Below are 20,310 nucleotides of genomic sequence, written 5' to 3'. Positions count from 1 at the left end.
GATATTAACTGGCAACACTTCTTCGACCAAATGAACCACCATGAACCAAACACACGCAGCCCCGACAGATTCATGTCGACAACATGCCGCCGCCTCTGCCCCCTTCGAAGGGGAGGAATAAAGTTTTTTTGGCCAGCAGCAGCTTCTGCAAGTACTGTAACAAGACGTCAATGTTATGGAGGTAGGGGAAACACCACTAATTTTGCTACTGAAAGTCCAACCTGCATCAGAGTTAGCATAACATTAAACAGTGTGAACCTGCTAACCTGCAAAACTACTGCGGTCAGGACAGCCTCCACAAGGAATAACGAAGTCAAGCTAGCCATCCCTCATTTGGATCATTGTTTGCATTATGGTAATGCAATATGGCGGCTTCAGAGTCCAAGTTCCTTTATTTAACATGAACATCAAATGACATAAGACAAAAATCTGTGAAATTAAATCACACATCAGAATTTCATGAGAGTACTTTGGTTCGAGCCTTGGGGAAGTCTAGTATGCCTCAGATGTAGATCAGTCCTTGGATATCTTGATATGTTATATCGTCCCTATCAATGTTGAGACCAAACCTACGCCCTTGCTATGCAACCCTATTCCGTTGCTTGTAGACCACAAAAAATGATGTGGCGGGCAAGATCTGGGCCACAGGCTGCTAGTTTGACACCTGTGAAATAATACTACAAATAAAATCAAATTTATTCATATAGCCCTTTGGAAAAATATGAGAGGGTACTCAAAGTGATTCACAACAAACCAAAATATAGAACGTGATAAATAAAAGGCAGAAAAGCTCTATAAAATTAATAGGGAGGGAAAACTGCAGTCTCATGTCCAGCCAACAGAATATCATTTTTGTTTTAATATATATATTAATTCAATACATGTTTTTAGTCGTTGCACATTCTCGCAGCTGATTGCATTGTCTGATTCAACGTGATTGTGGCGGCGGAAGAGGAAAGGCGCCGGATTAGTGCGCAAGCTGAGCGCCATCTGTGGAAGTGGGCCACGGGGCGGGGACAGACGCCGACGGCGGCTGAGGCAGCGGCATCCCGGCCGGGCTCGGACTCGGCCGACAATGGTGGACAATCGCTACGCCACGGCGCTGGTGATCGCCTGCGTGCTGAGCCTCCTGGCCACCGCCTACCTGTGCGTGGGCGTGGGCACGCAGCATTGGTACCAGTACAGCAGCCCGCCGGTGCGCGGCGAAGCCAATGCATCCGAGCTACGCGGCCTCTACGACGAGTTCATGGACGGTGAATTCGACGAGAAGACCTACAGCGACACGCTGTTCAGACTCAACGGCAGCGTGGGCCTGTGGTGGCGTTGTGTGCTCGTGCCCGACGCACCGCAATGGGCCAAGGAGACAGGTACGCGCGTCCCCGACAATAGTCACGTCCTTTGGGACGTATGGGCGACCTCTTGTGGACCCAAGGAGAACGAACCGAGTGTTCAGTCCTTTTGAACGTGCGGCAAATGAACGTCTAAATGTTTAATATGCCATTAAGACGTCCAATCCGTTTGGACTGGGAGGGCTAGCAACGATCAGAACAGACAAAGGAGTTCATATTTGTAAAATATTTAAAAAATTAAAGCAGTTTGAACTGAATGAAGGTTGCTGATCTGTATTGTAGTTTTCCCACTAACACCACATTATCACGTTTACTGGGCTGTTGGCGCTCTCATGTGGACAAACCGTAAACTGTACCCCACACAATTGATTTAAAACATGATTTTTCTAAACCGAGATAAGACCATATTTGGTCAGTGTAAAATTACATATTTTAATATACACTAAAAAAATGCAATTTCTGGTATTGTAATGGTTGGTATCTCGGCTCACTTTCTATTGATTTTGCATCACTTCCTGTTGATTAAGGCTCATTTCGGGGTCACTTCCTGTTCATATTGGGTCACCTATTGATCTGGGGTCATTATGAGGCCACTTCCTATTGATCTGGGGTCATTTTGCGGTCACATCCAATTGTTGGGGTCATTTCGGGGTCAATTCCTGTTGATTTGGGGGCATTTCAGGGTCACTTTCTGTTGTTATGGGGTCATTCGTATTGTTCTGGGGTCATTTCGGGGTCACTTCCTGTTGGTCTGGGGGCATTTTAGGGTCAACTTCTGCTTTTATGGAGTCACTTCCAATTGATCTGGAGTCATTTCGGAGTCACTTTCTGTTCACATTGGGTCACTTCCAGTTGATTTAGGGTCATTTTAGGGTCATTTCCTGTTGTCATTTGGTCAATCATATTGATCTAGGGGTGATTTCGGGGTCATTTCCTATTGATCTGGGGTAATTCGGGGTCACTTTCTACTTATCTGTGGTCATTTCAGAGTCACTTACTAGTGATCTGGGGTCATTACGGAGTCACCTCCCACTGATCTGGGGTCATTTTGCGGTCACTTCCTGTTGATTTGGTGGCATCTTAGGGTCACTTTCTGTCATGGGGTCATTCCTATTGATCTGGGGTCATTTCGGGGTCACTTCCTCTTGATATTGGGTCACTTTCTATTCATCTGGGGTCTTTTTGGGGTCACATCAAACTGATTTGGGGTCATTTTGCAGTCACTTCCTGTTGATATTGGGTCACTTCCTGTTGATTTGGGGGCATTTTAGGGTAACTTTCTGTGATGGGGTCACTTTCTATTGATCTGGTGTCATTTCAGGGTCACTTCATATTCATATTGGGTCACTTCGGTTGATTTGGGGGGCATTTTAGGGTCACTTCCTATTGATCTGGGGTCATTTTGCGTTCGCCTGTTGATTCGGGGGCATTTTAAGGTCACTTCCTGTTTATATTCGGTCACTTCCTGTTGATTTGGGGGCATTATAGGGTCACTTCCTATTCATCTGGGGTCTTTTTGGGGTCACATCCAACTGATCTGGGGTCATTTTGCGGTCACTTCCTGTTGATATTGGGTCACTTCCTGTTGATTTGGGGGCATTTTTGGGACACTTTCTGTGATGGGGTCACTTCCTAATGATCTGGGATCATTATGGGGTCACTTCATATTCAAATTGGGTCACTTCCGGTTGATTTGGGGGGCATTTTAGGGTCACTTCCCATTGGCCTGGGGTCATTTTGCAGTCACTTCCTGTTGATTTGGGGTCATTTTAGGGTCACTTGCCATTGTTATTGGGTCACTTCCTATTGATCTGGAGTCATTTCTGGGTTACTTCCTATTGATCTGGGGCCGTTTTGCGGTCACTTCCTGTTGACATCAGGTCACTTCCTGTTGATTTTGGGGCATTTAAGTTTAACTCCCTGTTTATATCATGTCACTTGTGTTGGAAATAGGAGTGAATGGAAGTTTTTTGTGCCATTGAAAATGAATGGGAAAATTTGCCCATTTGAAATGAATGGGTATTTTTTGGGCAAAAACTGTATACAACTTTTGTGCACCTTAGCATCCTGATTTTTTATGTGTGCATTATGTGATTTGGACAAAAACTAGAGGACAAGTAGCCTTTTGAAATTTCACACACACAAAAAAAAACAACACGTTTTTGGTCACGGGGTCACTTCCTATTGATCTGGGGTCAATTCGGGGTCACTTCCTGTTGATCTGGAGCTGTTTGCGTTCACTTCCTATTGATTTTGGGTCGCTTCCTGTTGATTTTGGGGCATTTAGGGTTAACTCCCTATTTATATAACGTGACTTGTGTTGGAAATAGTAAATGAAAGTTTTTGTGCCATTGGAAATGAATGGGAAAATTTGCCCATTTGAAATGAATGGGTATGTTTTTGGCAAAAACTGTATTCAACTTTTGTGCCCCTTAGCATCCTAATTTTTTTTTATGTGTAAATTATGTGATTTGAAAAAAAAAAAAAAAACGGTGGGAAGAGTAGCATTTTGAAATTTCACCCAAAAAAAAACAACATGTTTTTGGTCACGGGGTCACTTCGTAATGATCTGGGGTCATTTCGGGGTCACTTCTTATTGAGATCTGGGGCAATTTGCATTCACTTCCTGTTGATTTTGGGGCATTTAGGGTTAACTCAACATTTATATTATGACACTTGTGCTGGAAAAATGAGTGAATGGAAGTTTTTTGTGCCATTGGAAATGAATGGGAAAATTTGTCCGTTTGAAATGAGTAGGTATTTTTTTGGCAAAAACTGTATTCAACTTTTGTGCATTAATTTTTTTTTTATGTGTAAATAATGTGATTTGAACAAAAACTAGCGTTTCAAAAAAGTTTTTGGTCACGGGGTCACTTCCCATTGATCTGGGGTCATTTCGGGGTCCCTTCCTGTTGATCTGGGGCCGTTTTGCGTTCACTTCCTGTTGATTTCGGGTCACTTCCTGTTGATTTTGGGGCATTTAGGGTTAACTCCCTGTTCATATTACGTCACTTGTGTTGGAAATAGTGAATGGAAGTTTTTGTGCCTTTGGAAATCAATGGGAAAATTTGCCCATTTGAAATGAATGGGTATTTTTTTGGCAAAAACTGTATTCTACTTTTGTGCATTTAAAATTTTTTTTATGTATAAATAATGTGATTTGGACAAAAATTGTAGTACAAGCAGCGTTCTAAAATTTCACCAAACCAAGAATGCAAAAGTGCGACTTGTAGACTGAAAAATACCGTTTTAATTTAAACATACCTTTCAGAAAGCATTTACACTTTTCAACAGGTGGGAAGGCGGCACTGAAGTGCAGAAGCTTCACCGTCCAGCAACAGCTGACGCCAAAGTACAAGGAGCCCGGAAACCACAACAGCGGAGAAGACATGCTCCGCACTTGTACGTTAGACATCCATCTTTGAGTTTTCTGAACGTGAGAAGAAAACCGCTTCTGTTTTTGCAGACTTATGGCGTTTCCAGTTTGTGCTGCCGCTAGTCTCTCTGGGTCTAGAGGTGTTGGCGGGCCTGATAGGGTTCTGCGCTTGCCTGTGCCGGAGCCTAGCACCTACGCTAACCATCGGCGTGCTTCACCTGTTGACAGGTAACTTTCCATCCTTTTGAACCAGAATGGATATGGTTGAAATGTGAACTTTTGGGCAGGTCTGTGCTCGTTAGCCACAGTGTGCTGCTACCTGGCGGGGACGGACCTCCTTCACAGGGTGTCGGTGCTTCCCGACAAGGTGGACGGCTCACTGGGCTGGTCGCTCTACTTGGCGCTCATGTCGTCGCCCCTCCACATGATGGCGGCTGCCCTGCTGCTGTGGGCGGCGCGTAGCCACGGACGTAGCTACTACCGCATGGCCGCCTACCGCGTTGCTTGACCGGTTAATATTGCTAGCTTTCGCAAAAACACGCTAAATTGGGAAACCAAACCAAACTTCATTGGGGTTTTTTCTGCTGTAAATTTAAATGTGTTTATCAGAAGTCTAATCCATTTGAAGTGGGAGACTGGCAACGTTTGCCAACCCACTTCAAATGAATTGGACATCTATAGCCGTCAATGAGTTAAGCAGTGTCTGACCAAGCCACGATAGCAATCACTATACATTCAAGTGAGTACAAAGTATACTGATATCGGTGCAACACTAAAAAATTACAGGTAGTCCCCGGGTTTCGACTTACCCGACTTACGTGATTTCGACTTGACGACGGCGGAGTCTCGGCCGCCATTTTGTTGTCCTTTTGTTTTCTTTTAAAGTTGTGTAAACAGTACCTTATTGTACTTCACAGTATCTTATTTTTACTTGATTTTATTAATATGACTGTTCTGCCCTTTGGCGAAATGTGTATTTGCTTATAATGTTGACTTTTGTTTTGTGATGCATGCTTTTATTTTGGCGCAGGTAGTACTTCCGCACTTGAGTAAGAGCCCATGTACGGACGAAGAAGAATGTATTTGGCGCACACGAAGAACAGCGCATTTGCACCCACGAAGAAGTCGCGTAGCCAAGTGAGAGTGAAGGGAAACATTGCAGCTTAGCTCGCTGTCTAGCTAGGACTTAGCTCCAACATCTTGGCAACGACATGTTTTTGGATAGTTATTTTGAGATTTCAGGGGTGTTTAGGGCATACGCGGAGTTTGTTGGCCGAAATGTATGATTTTAAAATTAAGAATTTTCCGGTAAAATATTGTCTATAAAAGATGTAAAGCAATATAACAACAACAAAAATGAATGAAATGAACAAAAAAAGATATTTTTATAATGGGTCAAAATTATTTTTCGAACAGATTATGTAACTAGCACCTTAGACGGTCATTTGCTTTGCTTAGCCAAAACCACCCGAGGACCGAAGAGACAAGATGGATATACGTAATTTTTTTAAATCTAGGCTCTCAAAAGCGACAACTACTGAGCAAGAACCAAGGATTTAAATTGTGGACCGTAAAACACCAGAGAGCAACTGCCAAAATGGTGAGCGAAGTTTCAATTTGCCCTACTAAAGACACATTGTACAACAAAGCCACCACCGGTGTCTTGCCAATGTAGCTAAAACACAGTTATAGTGTATATTTTGGTCATCGACGATTATTAAACTGGAGAAACTCCATACAGGACTGGAATAACAGTTATAGGCATCCTACTAGTAAAACACTTAAACATTGCCTTTTTTTACGTTCAAAAATTTGATGGATAGGCCATGTTTTAAAACCTCGCAGGTAACCACAGTGGGGCAAATAAGTATTTAGTCAACCACTAATTGTGCAAATTCTCCCACTTGAAAATATTAGAAAGGCTTGTAATTGTCAACATGGGTAAACCTCAACCATGAGAGACAGAATGTGGAAAAAAAACCAAAAAAATCACAGTTTGATTTTTAACAAATTTATTTGCAAATCATGGTGGAAAATAAGTATTTGGTCAACACCAAAAGTTCATCTCAATACTTTGTTATGTACCCTTTGTTGGCAATAACGGAGGCCAAACGTTTTTGGTAACTCTTCACAAGCTTTTCACACACTGTTGCTGGTATTTTGGCCCATTCCTCCATGCAGATCTCCTCTAGAGCAGTGAATTTTTGGGGCTGTTGTTTGGCAACACTGACTTTCAATTCCCTCCACAGATTTTCTATGGGGTTGAGATCTGGAGACTGGCTAGGCCACTTCAGGACCTCTAAATGCTTTTTCCGAAGCCACTCCTTTGTTGCCCTGGCTGTGTGTTTAGGATCATTGTCATGTTGAAAGACCCAGCCACGTCTTATCTTCAATGTCCTTGCTGATGGAAGGAGATTTTCACTCAAAATCTCTCGATACATGACCCCAGTCATTCTTACCTTTACACAGATAAGTCATCCTGGTCCCTTTGCAGAAAAACAACCCCAAAGCATGATGTTTCCACCCCCATGCTTCACAGTGGGTATGGTGTTCTTCAGATGCAATTCAGTATTCTTTCTCCTCCAAACACGAGAACCTGTGTTTTTCATCTGACCATAACACATTCTCCCAGTCCTCTTCTGGATCACCCAAATGCTCTCTGGCAAACCGCAGACGGGCCTGGACGTGTACTTTCTTCAGCAGGGGGACATGTCTGGCAGTGCAGGATTTGAGTCCCTGGCGGGGCATTGTGTTACTGATAGTAGCCTTTGTTACTGTGGTCCCAGCTCTCTGTAGGTCATTCACTAGGTCCCTCCCATGTGGTTCTAGGATTTTTGCTCACCGTTCTTGTTAATATTTTGACGCCACGGGGTGAAATCTTGCATGGAGCTCCACATCAAGGGAGATTATCAATAGTCTTGTATGTCTTCCATTTTCTAATAATTGCTCCCACAGTTGATTTCTTTACACCAAGCGTTTTACCTATTGCAGATTCAGTCTTCCCAGCCTGGTACAGGTCTACAATTTTGTCTCTGGTGTTCTTCGACAGCTCTTTGGTCTTGGCCATAGTGGAGTTTGGAGTGTGACTGACTGAGGTTGTGGACAGGTGTCTTTTATACCGATAATGAGTTAAAACAGGTGCCATTAATACAGGTAATGAGTGGAGCCTCGTTAGAAGAAGTTAGACCTCTTTGACAGCCAGAAAACTTGCTTGTTTGTAGGTGACCAAATACTTATTTTCCACTCTAATTTGGAAATATATTCTTCAAAAATCAAACAATGTGATTTTCTGGGGTTTTTTCCACATTCTGTCTCTCATGGTTGAGGTTTACTCATGTTCACAATACACAAGTAGGAGAACTTGCACAATTGGTGGTTGATTAAATACTTATTTGCCCCACTGTACATCACCAAAACACGGAAATCAAGCAAATCTGTGCAGCGCATTGGCTCCTCCCAGGGGATAAAATTTTTGACTGGGGTAACTTCATTGGCACAACACCGGCGGGTGTACCATATTCAATGGATTACCATCTTGGCGAAATGTATAGCCTAAGCAGCCTGATTTAGAATTCCCTTCAAGAATGATGGAAAACAAAAACAAAAAAAAAAACGCTCATTTTCAACTTATTATTATAAATATTCTTGTAAGTTAATTTTATTGCTGACACTGCAGTTCGAGGTCATCAACATGTTGTGCCCCCCTGGCCCAAACGTCAAACTCTGCCTATGGTTTACGGGTACTTAAAGGGAAATTCGGGTTACGTCGCCAGCGTAGGAACGGAAATCGTTCGTAACCCAGGGACAACCTATATACAAAATTATGGTACAAGTGTTAAAAAAACTAAAGATAACCCCCCAAAAAAAGAATATTTAACAGACAGATGTCAAAATTGGAATTCTGGGATAAATTAATCGTCAAAAATTGCGAGGCCTATTTTTCTTGTAGAAAAAAAAGTCATATTAGAAAACTGCTGCTGTTTGCTCCTCAGTTAATCATCAGAACTGTATTTCACCATGTAAACCAAGTTGCTATTGATTTATTTATTTATTATTTTGAGTGTCTTTCTTTGTCAGTATTAGTGGCTGATTTAACTTAAGCTTCGTTTTTTTTTGTGTTTCCATGTTTGGTATTGTTTAGTTTTTCACTATTTCTACAAGTACTGTAATTTCCTGACTATAAGGCGCACCTGACTATAAGCCCCACCCACCAAATTTGACACGAAAAAGGCATTTGTTCATAGATAAGCCGCACGGTAACACTTTATTTGACAATGGCATCATGAGACTGTCTTCGACCAAACGAACCACTGAGCTTCAAGAAGCTTCATTTGGCCTCAGTGCTCCCTTGGGGGAGACAGTCACTCTCTGCTGCCACCTGCTGTTAAAACTCGGACGAATATATACATTCAACACACAGTACATAAGTACTGTATTTGTTTATTATGACAATAAATCCTCAAGATGGCATTTACATTATTAACATTCTTTCTGTGAGAGGGATCCAGGGATAGAAAGACTTGTAATTCTTAAAGGATAAATGTGACTTTGTATATTGTGACTAAATATTGCCATCTAGTGTATTTGTTGAGCTTTCAGTAAATGATACTGTAGCAATTTAACTGTTCTGCCCAAATGCATGATGGGAAGTGCAACCATGACTGTGCGTAGTGATACCAATTGATATATCTTCTCTGCGTTGAGAAATATCATATGGTGTTAAGAAAAAGATCAACTACTACCTTTCTTCCCCACATTGCTTCCCATGATATTTTTAATTGTTGAGAGGGGGATTTTAAGGATTTAGCCAATTAAATAAAGGCTCCAAAGACGGCCTAAATTCACTCTACTCATTTTACACTGGCTTTTAGCTCTCTATATAGGTAAAACCGCGCCTTTATAGATTGAACGCGACAATGCGTGAGTGGGTCGTGCAGTGCATGCGTTAATTGCAATAAATATTTTAACGTGATTAATTTTTTAAAAATTAATTACCGCCGTTAACGCGATAAATTTGACAGTCTTACTTTAAGCCAAAACTAAAGACTCTGGATGAGTGTAAGACATTTTATCTGTAACATGAAATATAATTAGAAAACGATTTAATTAAAGAATATATATTAGGGCTGTCAAAATTATCACGTTAACGAGCGGTGATTATTTTTTTTAATTAATCCCGTTAAAATATTTGACAAAATTAACCCACAAATGCCCCGCTCAAGCAGATTAAAATGCGAGCACAGTGAAAGGAGTACTTGTTGTGTTTTTCGGAGTTTTGCCGCCCTCTGCTGGCGCTTGGGTGCGACTGATTTTACAGGCTTCAGCACCCATGAGCATTGTGTAAGTAATTATTGGCATCAACAATGGCGGGCTACTAGTTTATTTTTTGATTGAAAATTTTACAAATTTTATTAAAACGAAAACATGAGGGGTTTTGATATAAAATTTCTATAACTTGTCTTTTAAGAACTACAAGTCTTTCTATCCATGGATCGCTTTGACAGAATGTTAATAATAGTAATGCCATCTTGTTGATTTATTGTTATAATAAAGAAATACAGTACTTATGTACCGTATGTTGAATGTATATATCCATTTTGTGTCTTATCTTTCCATTCCAACAATAATTTACAGAAAAATTTGGCATATTTTATAGATGGTTTGAATTGCGATTAATTGCGATTAATTACGATTAATTAATTTTTAAGCTGTAATTAACTTGATTAAAAAATTTAATCGTTTGACACCCCTAATACGTATATTATATATATACATATACATATATATATATATCAAAAAAGTCATGTCCGATATTTTTTTGCCGATTCCGATACTTTGAAAATGACGTGATCAATCGGGACATTTTTAGTAAAAACCCATGTTCTGTACTCATCATTTCTTCAGTTGCTGTTCTATTTGTTTCATTTATTGATAACTATGGCATTTGGTAGCACTTTATTCGACAGTGGTGCCATAAAATTGTCATAAGACCATTATATATCATACACATGATTCAAAATGAGGGGGAAAAAGTAGCGGCTTACAGTCGGAAAATTACGGTACCCTCTATCGAGGAAATACTCAGAAGTTGCTGCAAGTGGATTTTTTTGTTTTTTAATAATATACTTCCTCGTCAAGCGTTATGAATGTACACTAAAGGCCATATTGCCATACAGCTTTTGAAAAGTTGTAGTAAGGTAGATGTCAGATCACTAGATTTTTATGACTTGCTATTAAATGCCAAAAGTCTTGTGTGATGTGAGCGTCCATGTGTTGCTATTTCTAGTAAAAACCTTTTGTCCAAACGGTGTTTTCAGCCTCATTCCTCCTTTTCTTCCGACATCAAGTCACCTGCACGGCCGTCTTTGCATACCCGAAGTTTGGGGAGGGTGACCGATCTCTTCCTGGCTAGGTAAAGCGCCACGCCCTTCTCGTAATAGGCGCCCTCGTTGATGAAAAACGGGTAAAGAGGTTCGCTGCCTTCATAGGGTAACACCTGGCCGGAAAAGGTCTGGAATACGGATTCGTTGGGATGCAGAAGGCAAAAGTCTTGGTCCTGCCGCGAGAAATTTACCTGACAGTAACTCACGTTAAGTCTTGCGGAACAGTTTTTGCGAACTCTACCTGAAGTCGAGGATGGATTGCCGCCGTGATTTGTCGCGTTTCACAGTCTCTCGGATAGTCAAGGTGTCCAACCGCGGTGAAGACGTCTACGGGCCCGCCCTCGAAAACGCTGCCTGGAGCTCAGAAGATGAAGCAATACGGATCGAGTCGTAAGAGTGCGTTAGCGACCATTTTTTGTACCTGAGTTGAAGAGACGCACCCAGTCCAATACGTGACGCACACCATCTTTCATGCTAGTGTAGATATTGGACCTCACCACACCATGAGGCTGGGGACCGATCTCTAAAGCTTGAATGACAGATTATGAGAGATGTCGCAAAAAAATTACAGTGAGAATATATAAAATCCCGATCTTACCAAAGCCATGTTTTCCCACGGAATCGAGAGAAAACGAGTCCTTGTCAGGGAGGTCAAAATGTATGTACCTCACTGGTATATCTGACATCTGCCGCTGCAAAAACGTGAGGCCAAACTAAAGTTAAATGAGTAAAACATGCATTTACTGTCCGGCAATATACCTGAAGGTATCGGAAAACATGTAAGCAGATCCAGTCACAGTCGGAGAAACCGATGACGCACAGGCCCATGTTAGAGGTGCTGTTGTGAAGGTCGCAGATGAGATCGTAAGCATGCGGACTCCCTTTGGGGCCCAGCTGGGCGTCCAGTTCCCGGGCGCGGGTCACCTCGTATGACTCCGTGTCAAACGCTGGGACGCTGAGGGGAAGGATTCAGAGAGTCATGTCAAAGACTTGAAATAAAGCTGATGGGTCAAAAGTTTCAGAACCTCTAGAAAGTTGGCAGGCATGGGACATGACTGATCTTACTCGAGGGTGGCGCGGGTGAAGCATCGGTTGAGGTCCGTGTCAATGTATCGGCAGCACAGCTGGGTAGCACGCGGGTTGGACAAGACAGCCTGCACTGATGTCCCCGCTCCCGCCTCGCCACCTGTCTTCAACAGTTCCCTCACTAGGAAGACCCCTGAGAGCTCGTTGCCATGGGTACCGCCGCAGACGGCCACCCGAGATAACCTTGGCAGACGGACCTCCATATGATTGACTTCCGTGGATGGAACCGCACAGGAAGTTGAAGACCTTACCACACTCTCTAAAACAAGATGTTCGGCACGCGGGTATCCCAAATGAAGGCACAGGAGTCTCCTGTCAGCCACTCAAGCCAGCGCAGTTATCCCTTGCTAGGCTTTCTCGAGTCAGCACTCTGGCTTTTAAAAGACTACACCGCATCGCAGGCAGGGTGTGTCCCGGGACGGGTTCATTGGAGCGTGGGGGAAACTTGATGATTCACTCTCGAGATGAGGTCGCAAGCTCAGTGGAGTATGACATCATCCATCTGGTAAATAATTGTAACTGGAACCATGGTGATTGAATTATCTGCTGATTTAGAGGTTGGAAGAGACTACAAAGCACCACTGAGGACTTTACATTCTACTCTTTATTAAACGCAGAATGACAACAACACAATTCAAAGAAAAAAAATCAAAAAGTGCTTCATCAAGAGGAAAATCACCAGACCTGAACCCAATTGAGCATGCATTTCATCTCCTGAAAAATGAAGGAATCCACCCCTCCCCCGGCCAAGCCGCGGAAACGGCAACAGCCGAACGGAAATGGTGCTCCACTGAGACCGCTCCCGCGAAGAGCCGAGAGGAGCCAAAATTCCCTTTGTACTGACTCCATGTTCTAAAAGTTTGAAGAAGGCTCACGGAAAACAGGTTGACAATTTATTTGTTGGCAGTGGTCAGAAAACAAGGCAAAAACAGACGACAGAGGGACAATTCTGGATCCAGGGTCGGCAAAACAACGGCTACATAGGAATGTTCCTGAGCAGCGACAGTTTTTTTATCTCAATGTTTAGTCTTTTTAAAGCTGCCGTGGGGTGGGCCGGGCCGAAGGCAGTGGGACGTGGTTGCCACAGTGACCGACGCGGTCTTGACGTCCCAGGCGCCCACGCTATCAACTTGTTATCCTGGTTGGGCGATTGATGCGACTTGATTTAGGACAGAGGGCCCTGCTCTTTGCCCTGGGGTGCCTGGGAGAACTGATTGAAGGAGTTGGTGCATTAATCTTGCTCATGACGCGTTGGGCTTCTGTGATAAAATGGCGTTGTGTATCTTTTACGCCATGTATTCTGCTTCTTTTCATTTAACTATCGTATAAGTGCCATTTATTTCATATTAGGTGTGTTAGAGTAATACAAACAGTCCTACAGTAGATATGAGAAATGATACTATTCCCTGATTGATTGTATTAAGTGTTAGAGTAATGCAAACAGTTATATGGTGTGTGCAAGAAAGGTAACTATTTCCTTCAAGAATGAAACAGTCTGGTTGTCAATAGCTTAGGATTGATGCAGTTCTTGCAGGTAAGGGTTATGCCATGTTATCGTGAAATAAAAACTGGACTTCCGAAGTTTTGTCTTAGGTTCTTCTTCAGTATGAAAGCAAAACAAATAAATTTACTTTGCCGTTACAATTCTCTAGCAAGTGACTGATCATTTATATACCTGTTTGTGTACAGTCTTAACTACGATTATTCTGTTTTTTGACACGTTTGCCATTTTGGGGGGGGATTTAATTGACTAAAGAGACAGAAATGGGACAAGATTAGGGGGGAGGGGTAGAGCGACCTAGACAAAAGACGTGGTGAGAGAGAGAGAGTGATAGACACAGCGCCTCGGAGGAGGGGCGGGAGCGGAAGCTCGTTGTGCCGGCGTCTCCTCTCTGCTGCAGCGGCTGCGCAGCTGCTGCCGTCCGGATCCTATCGCGCCGCATCCCGCTAACATCTCAGCGCCTATCCCCATTAGCGGCCCGGCGCAGCCCTCGTCGCCTTTCAGCCGCGGTTTCAGCCGGAAAATACCGGAACCTGCGCACCGGGGAGGAGTAGAGGGGAAGGGAGGGGGACCTCCATAGCAACAAACCGGCTCCACGGCATTATTGGTAGGTGCCTCCCTCCTCAGTGCGCACGTTTGGGTGCATTCATGCTTTTGTCCTAATCCCATCTGCAGGTTGTGCAGAACGGGATGATAAGCAAACACGTGACTGGATTGCACCTGCAACCTTGACTGACATGCTGGCATGCTACAAGGTGATGCTCACTCCCTTGATGATAGATCATCAGTCTTAAGAGCATGTGAAAATTCTCATTTGTGAACTAGTGGCTGGCATGACCGTGCTAGACTAGACCTGTGACAGAGACTGGACCCGGAGGCTGCTGCAGGATGCTGTCGTGACCTCTACTCCTAATTCAGGCTCCTTGTTTCTTTTCAGAATCTTTCCACTAGAATCCTCCAATCACCTGAAATCCCCACATTCGGTTGCCTCCTTCAAAATCACAGATCCGAATCGAGATGAATCCCAAGTAGTGGGGCCGCACATCCGGACTTGATCAGTTAGACCATGGAGTTGGAGCACTTTGACGAACGCGACAAGGTCCGTCGCGGGCGCTCCACTCGAGCTAAACGAGACGACTCAGGCCCGAGCTCCCGTGGAAGCAGCCTGGTTCCCAGCCCGGCGCACAGCACCAACTGCAGCTATTATCGCACCCGCACTTTGCAGGCGCTCACCTTGGAGAAGCGCGCCAAGAAAGTGCGCTTCTACCGCAATGGCGACCGTTCTTTTAAGGGTCTGCTGTACGCCGTCTCAAGCGACCGGTTCCGCTCGTACGATGCCCTTCTGGTGGAGCTCACCCGTTCGCTGGCAGACAACCTCCACCTGCCTCAAGGAGTGCGGACCATCTACACCATCGATGGTACAAAGAAGATCACCAGCTTGGACGAGCTGGTGGAAGGTAGCACAATATTTGGGAAGCACTGAATTGAAATAATGAAAGTCTGGGCTAGCAATTTCTGAATTTAATGTATGATCAGAGGTTAAATGACTTGAATGGTTGCTTTCACACAACACATCAATATTGATGACTGTAAAGACAACTAATGACCACTAATGTATGGAAACACGGATAGATGTATCACTTGCGGCAAAGAGCATACATACACAACATGAACATTGTTCAAGGGTTTCTGTTTGTTCTAGCTAGGTTGTCGCAATGAATGAATGAATTTATCGTCATTGTCATCATCATCATTATCATTGACAGTTACAGAGTGTGGGATAGTTTGGCCAAAAAAGAGAAACATTGACACAGAATATTGAATAATTTGCCCGGAAAGATGATGACAGACAAAGGAAGACGGGAAAAAAGCAAATGCTTATCGATACCCGTCCCCCAACAGCCCGGGACGCACAGTCTAGCATGTTAGTGTTGCATATTCCATTTTTTTACTTATATATCTTTCCAAAAGTCATTGATTATCATGGGATTTCGCAATATTGTCAATTTGAGTAGCTTCATTGGATAGGTTGATTTCCAAGTTGGTGTAGGGAGGGATGGCCGGGGGTATCATGGAGGCCCACGTCTGCTGTATTCGCTCCGGAAGATTAGTCATCATCCTCCCTTGCCCGGTTCTCGCGAGCGAGCCTTTCATAATCCCGGATCTCCGTGATGATTTTCGTGACCATTTGCTTGTTCCTTCGTCACCTGGGACAATTTGTAACCGCTGTTACGAGCAATCTCCATTGCCTCGTTGAGTTGACGCTTCATTTTCATCGAGAATCGGTGTACCCAGAGGGCACCAAGAAGCAGCAGGAAGGCGAGTGCCATCAGAGAGCCGAAGATAAAGCAGTGATAACTTCGCCCAGTGATGGCAGGGAGGTCCTCGACGTCCTCAATCTGGAGAGACGTTAAGAATATGGGCCTCCATTTTCCCCAGGCATCCTCCACATATCCAGACGTGAAGGTGTTGGCCGAACATGGCCGTTGGTCTGGTGTAGGTCTCATTGTAGAAAATATTTTGTCCAATGAGCTAAGTGTCCAGTCAAGGAGCTCCATCTCACAGCAGGTTAAACACAGCGCGCATGTTGCAATAGCAGATCAGTGATCTAATTTTGCTGGAGTGCTTCAGGAACTCTGAGAGTGCGTCTGTACTCGTCGAGTGGCTGGAGCATATGTTTTTATCATGAAATTTCACCTGAAAGCACCATCTCTCTTTTTCAGGCGAGTGCTACGTTTGTGCCTCCAACCAGCCTTACCGCAAAGTAGACTACACCAAGATTTCAGTCCCTAGCTGGAAGCCCGGCGCCGCGTCTGGGAGCAGCGGCACCAGCTCCAACAGGCCGACCGCCGCGTCAGCTGGGTCGGCGGGCGGTGCGGGCGGCAGAGAGCGAGCCGAGGGGCGAGAGAGCAAAGACTTCATCAAGCCCAAGCTGGTGACAGTGATCCGAAGCGGTGTGAAACCCCGTAAGGCGGTGCGGATCCTCCTGAACAAGAAGACCGCCCACTCTTTCGAACAAGTGCTGGCTGACATCACCGAGGCCATTAAGCTGGACTCAGGAGCTGTTAAGAGGCTGTACACGCTGGACGGAAAGCAGGTAAGCCAAATTTATAAAACGCCTCATTGTTGAGATACTACCTTTGAAGATACTGTTGGCTTAACACGCGACATTGAGCTATTTTTAAACATGGCAGCAATTGAAGAACATAGAAAAGAAAGAAAAAAATCAGTCCAGCGGGGAACTTGGGTGAAAAAATTTAAGCGGTCTGTGTGTGTGTAGCTTACCTGTCTCCAGGACTTCTTTGGAGACGACGACGTGTTCATGGCGTGCGGGCTGGAGAAATTCCGCTATGCTCAAGACGACTTCGTGCTGACTCACGGTGGAAAGACTGCGGCCTTTGTCAATGGTCTTGCAGGCACATTACAGTTTTAAATAAACTGGAGGAGAAATCTGACCCTTGTTTTTTTTACCAGAATGTCGTGTCAAATCGTCACGTCCCGGCGTCTCTCAGAGGACTTCAGCTCCAAAGAGCCCCAGCGGCTCTGTTTTAGCCTCCTCCAAGGGTTCCGCTAAAGCTGTGACCCGGTCCAGGTCACCGGGAACAGGTAAGAACCGACGTATACGAAAAACGTTTTTGCATTGTAACGCAACATCGTTCCGTTCGTCTTTGGTAGCCAATGAAGCTTCGGGATCGCAGGCAAAGTCATCCAGGTCTAGCCCCTCCCCCAGCCTCAAGGTAAGGTAAATCCTCCTTGTCATAACTGAAGTATTTAATCACTTCTTCATCCATGTATGTTCCATTGGCAGGTTTCCCCACATCGGTCTTCCTCCACGGATGTCAATGGCGCGGCCGAACATGCCGATGACGGGACTATAGAAGGTGCGTTAGCATGCCCACTACACTGTCCTACAGGGCATGATCGTCTAACTTCTCTTACAAGTCAACGGAAACCTGTCGGTGTCGTCAACCCTCATCAGCAGCAAGTACAAAATCGGTAAAGTCATCGGAGACGGAAACTTTGCGGTGGTGAAAGAGTGCATTGAGAGGTAAAGAAAAGAAAACTTGGGATATTTGTAGGGTGAATGTGGCATGATACTATTAAATAAGTATTTAGTCAACCAACAATTGTGCAAGTTCTCCTACTTGAAAAGATTAGAGAGGCCTGTAATCGTCAACATGGGTAAACCTTAGTCATGAGAGACAGAATATGGAAGAAGAAAAAAACAGAAAATCACATTGTTTGATTTTTAAAGAATTTATTTCAAAATTATGGTGGAAAATATGTATTTGGTCCCCTACAAACAAGCAAGATTTCTGTCTAACTTCTTCTAACAAGGTCTAATGAGGCTCCACTCGTTACCTGTTTTAACTCAATATCGGTATAAAAGACTATGGCCAAGACCAAAGAGCTGTCAAAGGACACCAGAGACAAAATTGTAGACCTGCACTAGGCTGGGAAGACTGAATCTGCAATAAGTAAAACGATCTGTGTAAAGAAATCAAATGTGGGAGGAATTATTAGAAAATGGAAGACATACAAGACCACTGATAATCTCCCTTGATCTGGGGCTCCATGCAAGATCTCACCCCATGGCGTCAAAATGATAAAAAGAACGGTGAGCAAAAATCCCAGGACCACAAGGGGGGGACCTACTGAATGACCTACAGAGAGCTGGGACCACAGTAACAAAGGCTACTATCAGTAACACAATGCGCCGCCAGGGACTCAAAACCTGCACTGCCAGACGTGTCACCCTGCTGAAGCCAGTTCACGTCCAGACCCGTCTGCGGTTCGCTAGAGAGCATTTGGATGATCCAGAAGGGGACTAGGAGAATATGTTAGTCAGACGAAACCAAAACTTTTTGGTAGAAACACAGGTTCTCGTGTTTGAAGGAGAAAGAATACTGAATTGCATCCAAAGAACACCATACCCACTGTGAAGCATAGGGGTGGAAACATCATGCTTTGGGGCTGTTTTTCTGCAAAGGGAACAGGACGACTGATCTGTGTAAAGGAAAGAATGAATAGGGCCATGTATCGATAGATTGAGTGAAAATCTGCTTCCATCAGCAAGGGCATTGAAGATGAGATGTGGCTGGGTTTTCAGCATGACAATGATCCCAAACACACAGCCAGGGCAACAAAGGAGTGGCTTCGTAAGAAGCATTTCAAGGTCATGGAGTGGCCTAGCCAGTCTCCAGATCTCAACCCCATAGAAAATCTGTGGAGAGAGTCGAAAGTCCGTGTTTCCCAACGACAGCCCCAAAACATCGCTGCTCTAGAGGAGCTCTGCATGGAGGAATGGGTCAAAATACCACCAACAGTGTGTGAAAAGCTTGTGAAGAGTTACAGAAAACGTTTGGCCTCCGTTATTGCCAACAAAGGGTACATAACAAAGTATTGGGATGAACTTATGGTATTGACCAAATACTTATTTTCCACTATGTTCACATTCTGTCTCTCATGGTTGAGATTTACCCATGTTGACAATTACAGGCCTCTCTAATATTTTCAAGTAGGAGAACTTGCACAATTAGTGGTTGACTAAATACTTATTTGCCCCACTGTAGGTCAACTGGGCAGGAGTTCGCGCTGAAGATCATCGATAAAGCTCGTTGCTGTGGGAAGGTAATGTGGACATTTGTTTCGGGTTTGAGGCTAATGCTAATGCTAATTTTTGGGCACAATAGGAGCACCTGATTGAGAACGAGGTGGCGGTCCTGAGGCGGGTTCGACACCCTAGCATCATCCAACTTATCGAGGTGGACGAAACACCATCTCAGCTTTTCTTGGTCATGGAGCTAGTCAAGGTGGTCTTTTCCATTCCGGTGTGATGCCAAATTGAAGCGACAAATTTCAAATTCCGTGTCTCCATCTACCTTAGGGCGGTGATCTGTTTGATGCCATCACGTCGTCCACCAAATACAGCGAGCATGACGCCAGCGCTATGGTGTACAATCTGGCCGGAGCCATCAAGTACCTGCACAGGATGAACATCGTGCATAGGGACATCAAGCCGGAAAATCTATTGGTAGGATTTGAGCGGGCGTCCGACGTAGATGCCGCGCAGTCTGTGAGACGGTTGTGTTTCCGGCAGGTTTGCGAGTACCCAGATGGCACAAAGTCACTCAAACTGGGAGACTTCGGTCTAGCCACGGTGGTCGAAGGGCCACTTTACACTGTGTGCGGCACCCCCACGTACGTCGCCCCGGAGATCATTGCGGAGAGCGGGTGAGAAGACACGAGGACCAGCCGCATAACTTATTTGGTGATTGCGTTCATTTATGAGTGTGTCTGTCCCCAGCTATGGTTTGAAGGTAGACATCTGGGCAGCGGGCATCATCACCTACATCCTCCTTTGTGGTTTCCCGCCATTTAGAAGGTCAGTTGTGTCAAACATTCTTAAAACAGAGTGCCTATTTTCAATCTAAATACGCTGTGTCTTCCTCAGTGAGAACAATGTCCAAGAGGAGTTGTTTGATCAGATCCTCCAAGGGAAGCTGGAGTTTCCGTCTCCAGACTGGGATGCCGTCAGCCTTCCTGCTAAGGTGCGGATACAACTGTCTTTGGATGATGCTACATTATTTTCATGCGGTTCTGAGAGGCTTTACA

The 20,310-nt window shown here is 44.3% G+C and overlaps 3 protein-coding genes across 3 annotated transcripts in view; 2 read left to right on the top strand and 1 right to left on the bottom strand.

Moving 5' to 3' along the window:
- The first annotated feature begins 959 nt into the window (after positions 1–959).
- Positions 960–9,134, top strand: LOC130929309 (claudin domain-containing protein 1). Its single transcript, XM_057856412.1, has 4 exons — positions 960–1,367; positions 4,644–4,751; positions 4,816–4,953; positions 5,013–9,134. Exons 1-4 carry the CDS (start codon positions 1,076–1,078, stop codon positions 5,231–5,233), a joined length of 759 nt encoding a protein of 252 aa, XP_057712395.1. The 5' UTR covers positions 960–1,075; the 3' UTR covers positions 5,234–9,134.
- A 1,726-nt stretch (positions 9,135–10,860) lies between these two features.
- Positions 10,861–12,431, bottom strand: LOC130929016 (N-acyl-aromatic-L-amino acid amidohydrolase (carboxylate-forming) B-like). Its single transcript, XM_057855872.1, has 6 exons — positions 12,174–12,431; positions 11,868–12,063; positions 11,707–11,800; positions 11,530–11,637; positions 11,350–11,462; positions 10,861–11,281 (listed from the first exon to the last, which is right to left on the bottom strand). The coding sequence occupies exons 1-6, from the start codon at positions 12,395–12,397 to the stop codon at positions 11,045–11,047; spliced, it is 972 nt and encodes a 323-aa protein (XP_057711855.1). The 5' UTR covers positions 12,398–12,431; the 3' UTR covers positions 10,861–11,044.
- A 1,625-nt stretch (positions 12,432–14,056) lies between these two features.
- Positions 14,057–20,310, top strand: part of LOC130928179 (serine/threonine-protein kinase DCLK2-like) — a 16,192-nt gene continuing 9,938 nt past the window's right edge. The window contains exons 1-15 of the mRNA XM_057854455.1: positions 14,057–14,302; positions 14,371–14,450; positions 14,633–15,152; positions 16,419–16,792; positions 16,976–17,102; positions 17,170–17,301; positions 17,371–17,432; positions 17,504–17,576; positions 17,638–17,743; positions 19,269–19,326; positions 19,389–19,508; positions 19,583–19,729; positions 19,796–19,929; positions 20,003–20,080; positions 20,150–20,246. Coding sequence (XP_057710438.1) covers positions 14,762–15,152; positions 16,419–16,792; positions 16,976–17,102; positions 17,170–17,301; positions 17,371–17,432; positions 17,504–17,576; positions 17,638–17,743; positions 19,269–19,326; positions 19,389–19,508; positions 19,583–19,729; positions 19,796–19,929; positions 20,003–20,080; positions 20,150–20,246 — 1,899 coding nt within the window. The 5' untranslated portion in view covers positions 14,057–14,302; positions 14,371–14,450; positions 14,633–14,761. The remainder of the gene's footprint in view (positions 14,303–14,370; positions 14,451–14,632; positions 15,153–16,418; positions 16,793–16,975; positions 17,103–17,169; positions 17,302–17,370; positions 17,433–17,503; positions 17,577–17,637; positions 17,744–19,268; positions 19,327–19,388; positions 19,509–19,582; positions 19,730–19,795; positions 19,930–20,002; positions 20,081–20,149; positions 20,247–20,310) is intronic.

Source organism: Corythoichthys intestinalis, chromosome 13 (genome assembly GCF_030265065.1).
Source record: "Corythoichthys intestinalis isolate RoL2023-P3 chromosome 13, ASM3026506v1, whole genome shotgun sequence".
NCBI classification, from domain to species: Eukaryota; Metazoa; Chordata; class Actinopteri; order Syngnathiformes; family Syngnathidae; genus Corythoichthys; species Corythoichthys intestinalis.
Note: the sequence above shows the minus strand (reverse complement) of the source record. Positions and strands in the feature narration are given on the sequence as shown.

What these genes read in the sequence shown, in the direction of transcription:
- LOC130929309 (XM_057856412.1), top strand. Translation starts at nt 1,076, where the DNA reads ATGGTGGACAATCGCTACGCCACGGCGCTGGTGATCGCCTGCGTGCTG. An exon ending in AGAAGACATGCTCCGCACTT is followed by an intron (nt 4,752 to 4,815) that starts GTACGTTAGACA and finishes CTGTTTTTGCAG; the next exon opens with ACTTATGGCGTTTCCAGTTT. An exon ending in CGTGCTTCACCTGTTGACAG is followed by an intron (nt 4,954 to 5,012) that starts GTAACTTTCCAT and finishes ACTTTTGGGCAG; the next exon opens with GTCTGTGCTCGTTAGCCACA.
- LOC130929016 (XM_057855872.1), bottom strand. Translation starts at nt 12,397, where the DNA reads ATGGAGGTCCGTCTGCCAAGGTTATCTCGGGTGGCCGTCTGCGGCGGT. An exon ending in TTCACCCGCGCCACCCTCGA is followed by an intron (nt 12,064 to 12,173) that starts GTAAGATCAGTC and finishes CCTTCCCCTCAG; the next exon opens with CGTCCCAGCGTTTGACACGG. An exon ending in CGTGGGAAAACATGGCTTTG is followed by an intron (nt 11,638 to 11,706) that starts GTAAGATCGGGA and finishes CTGTCATTCAAG; the next exon opens with CTTTAGAGATCGGTCCCCAG.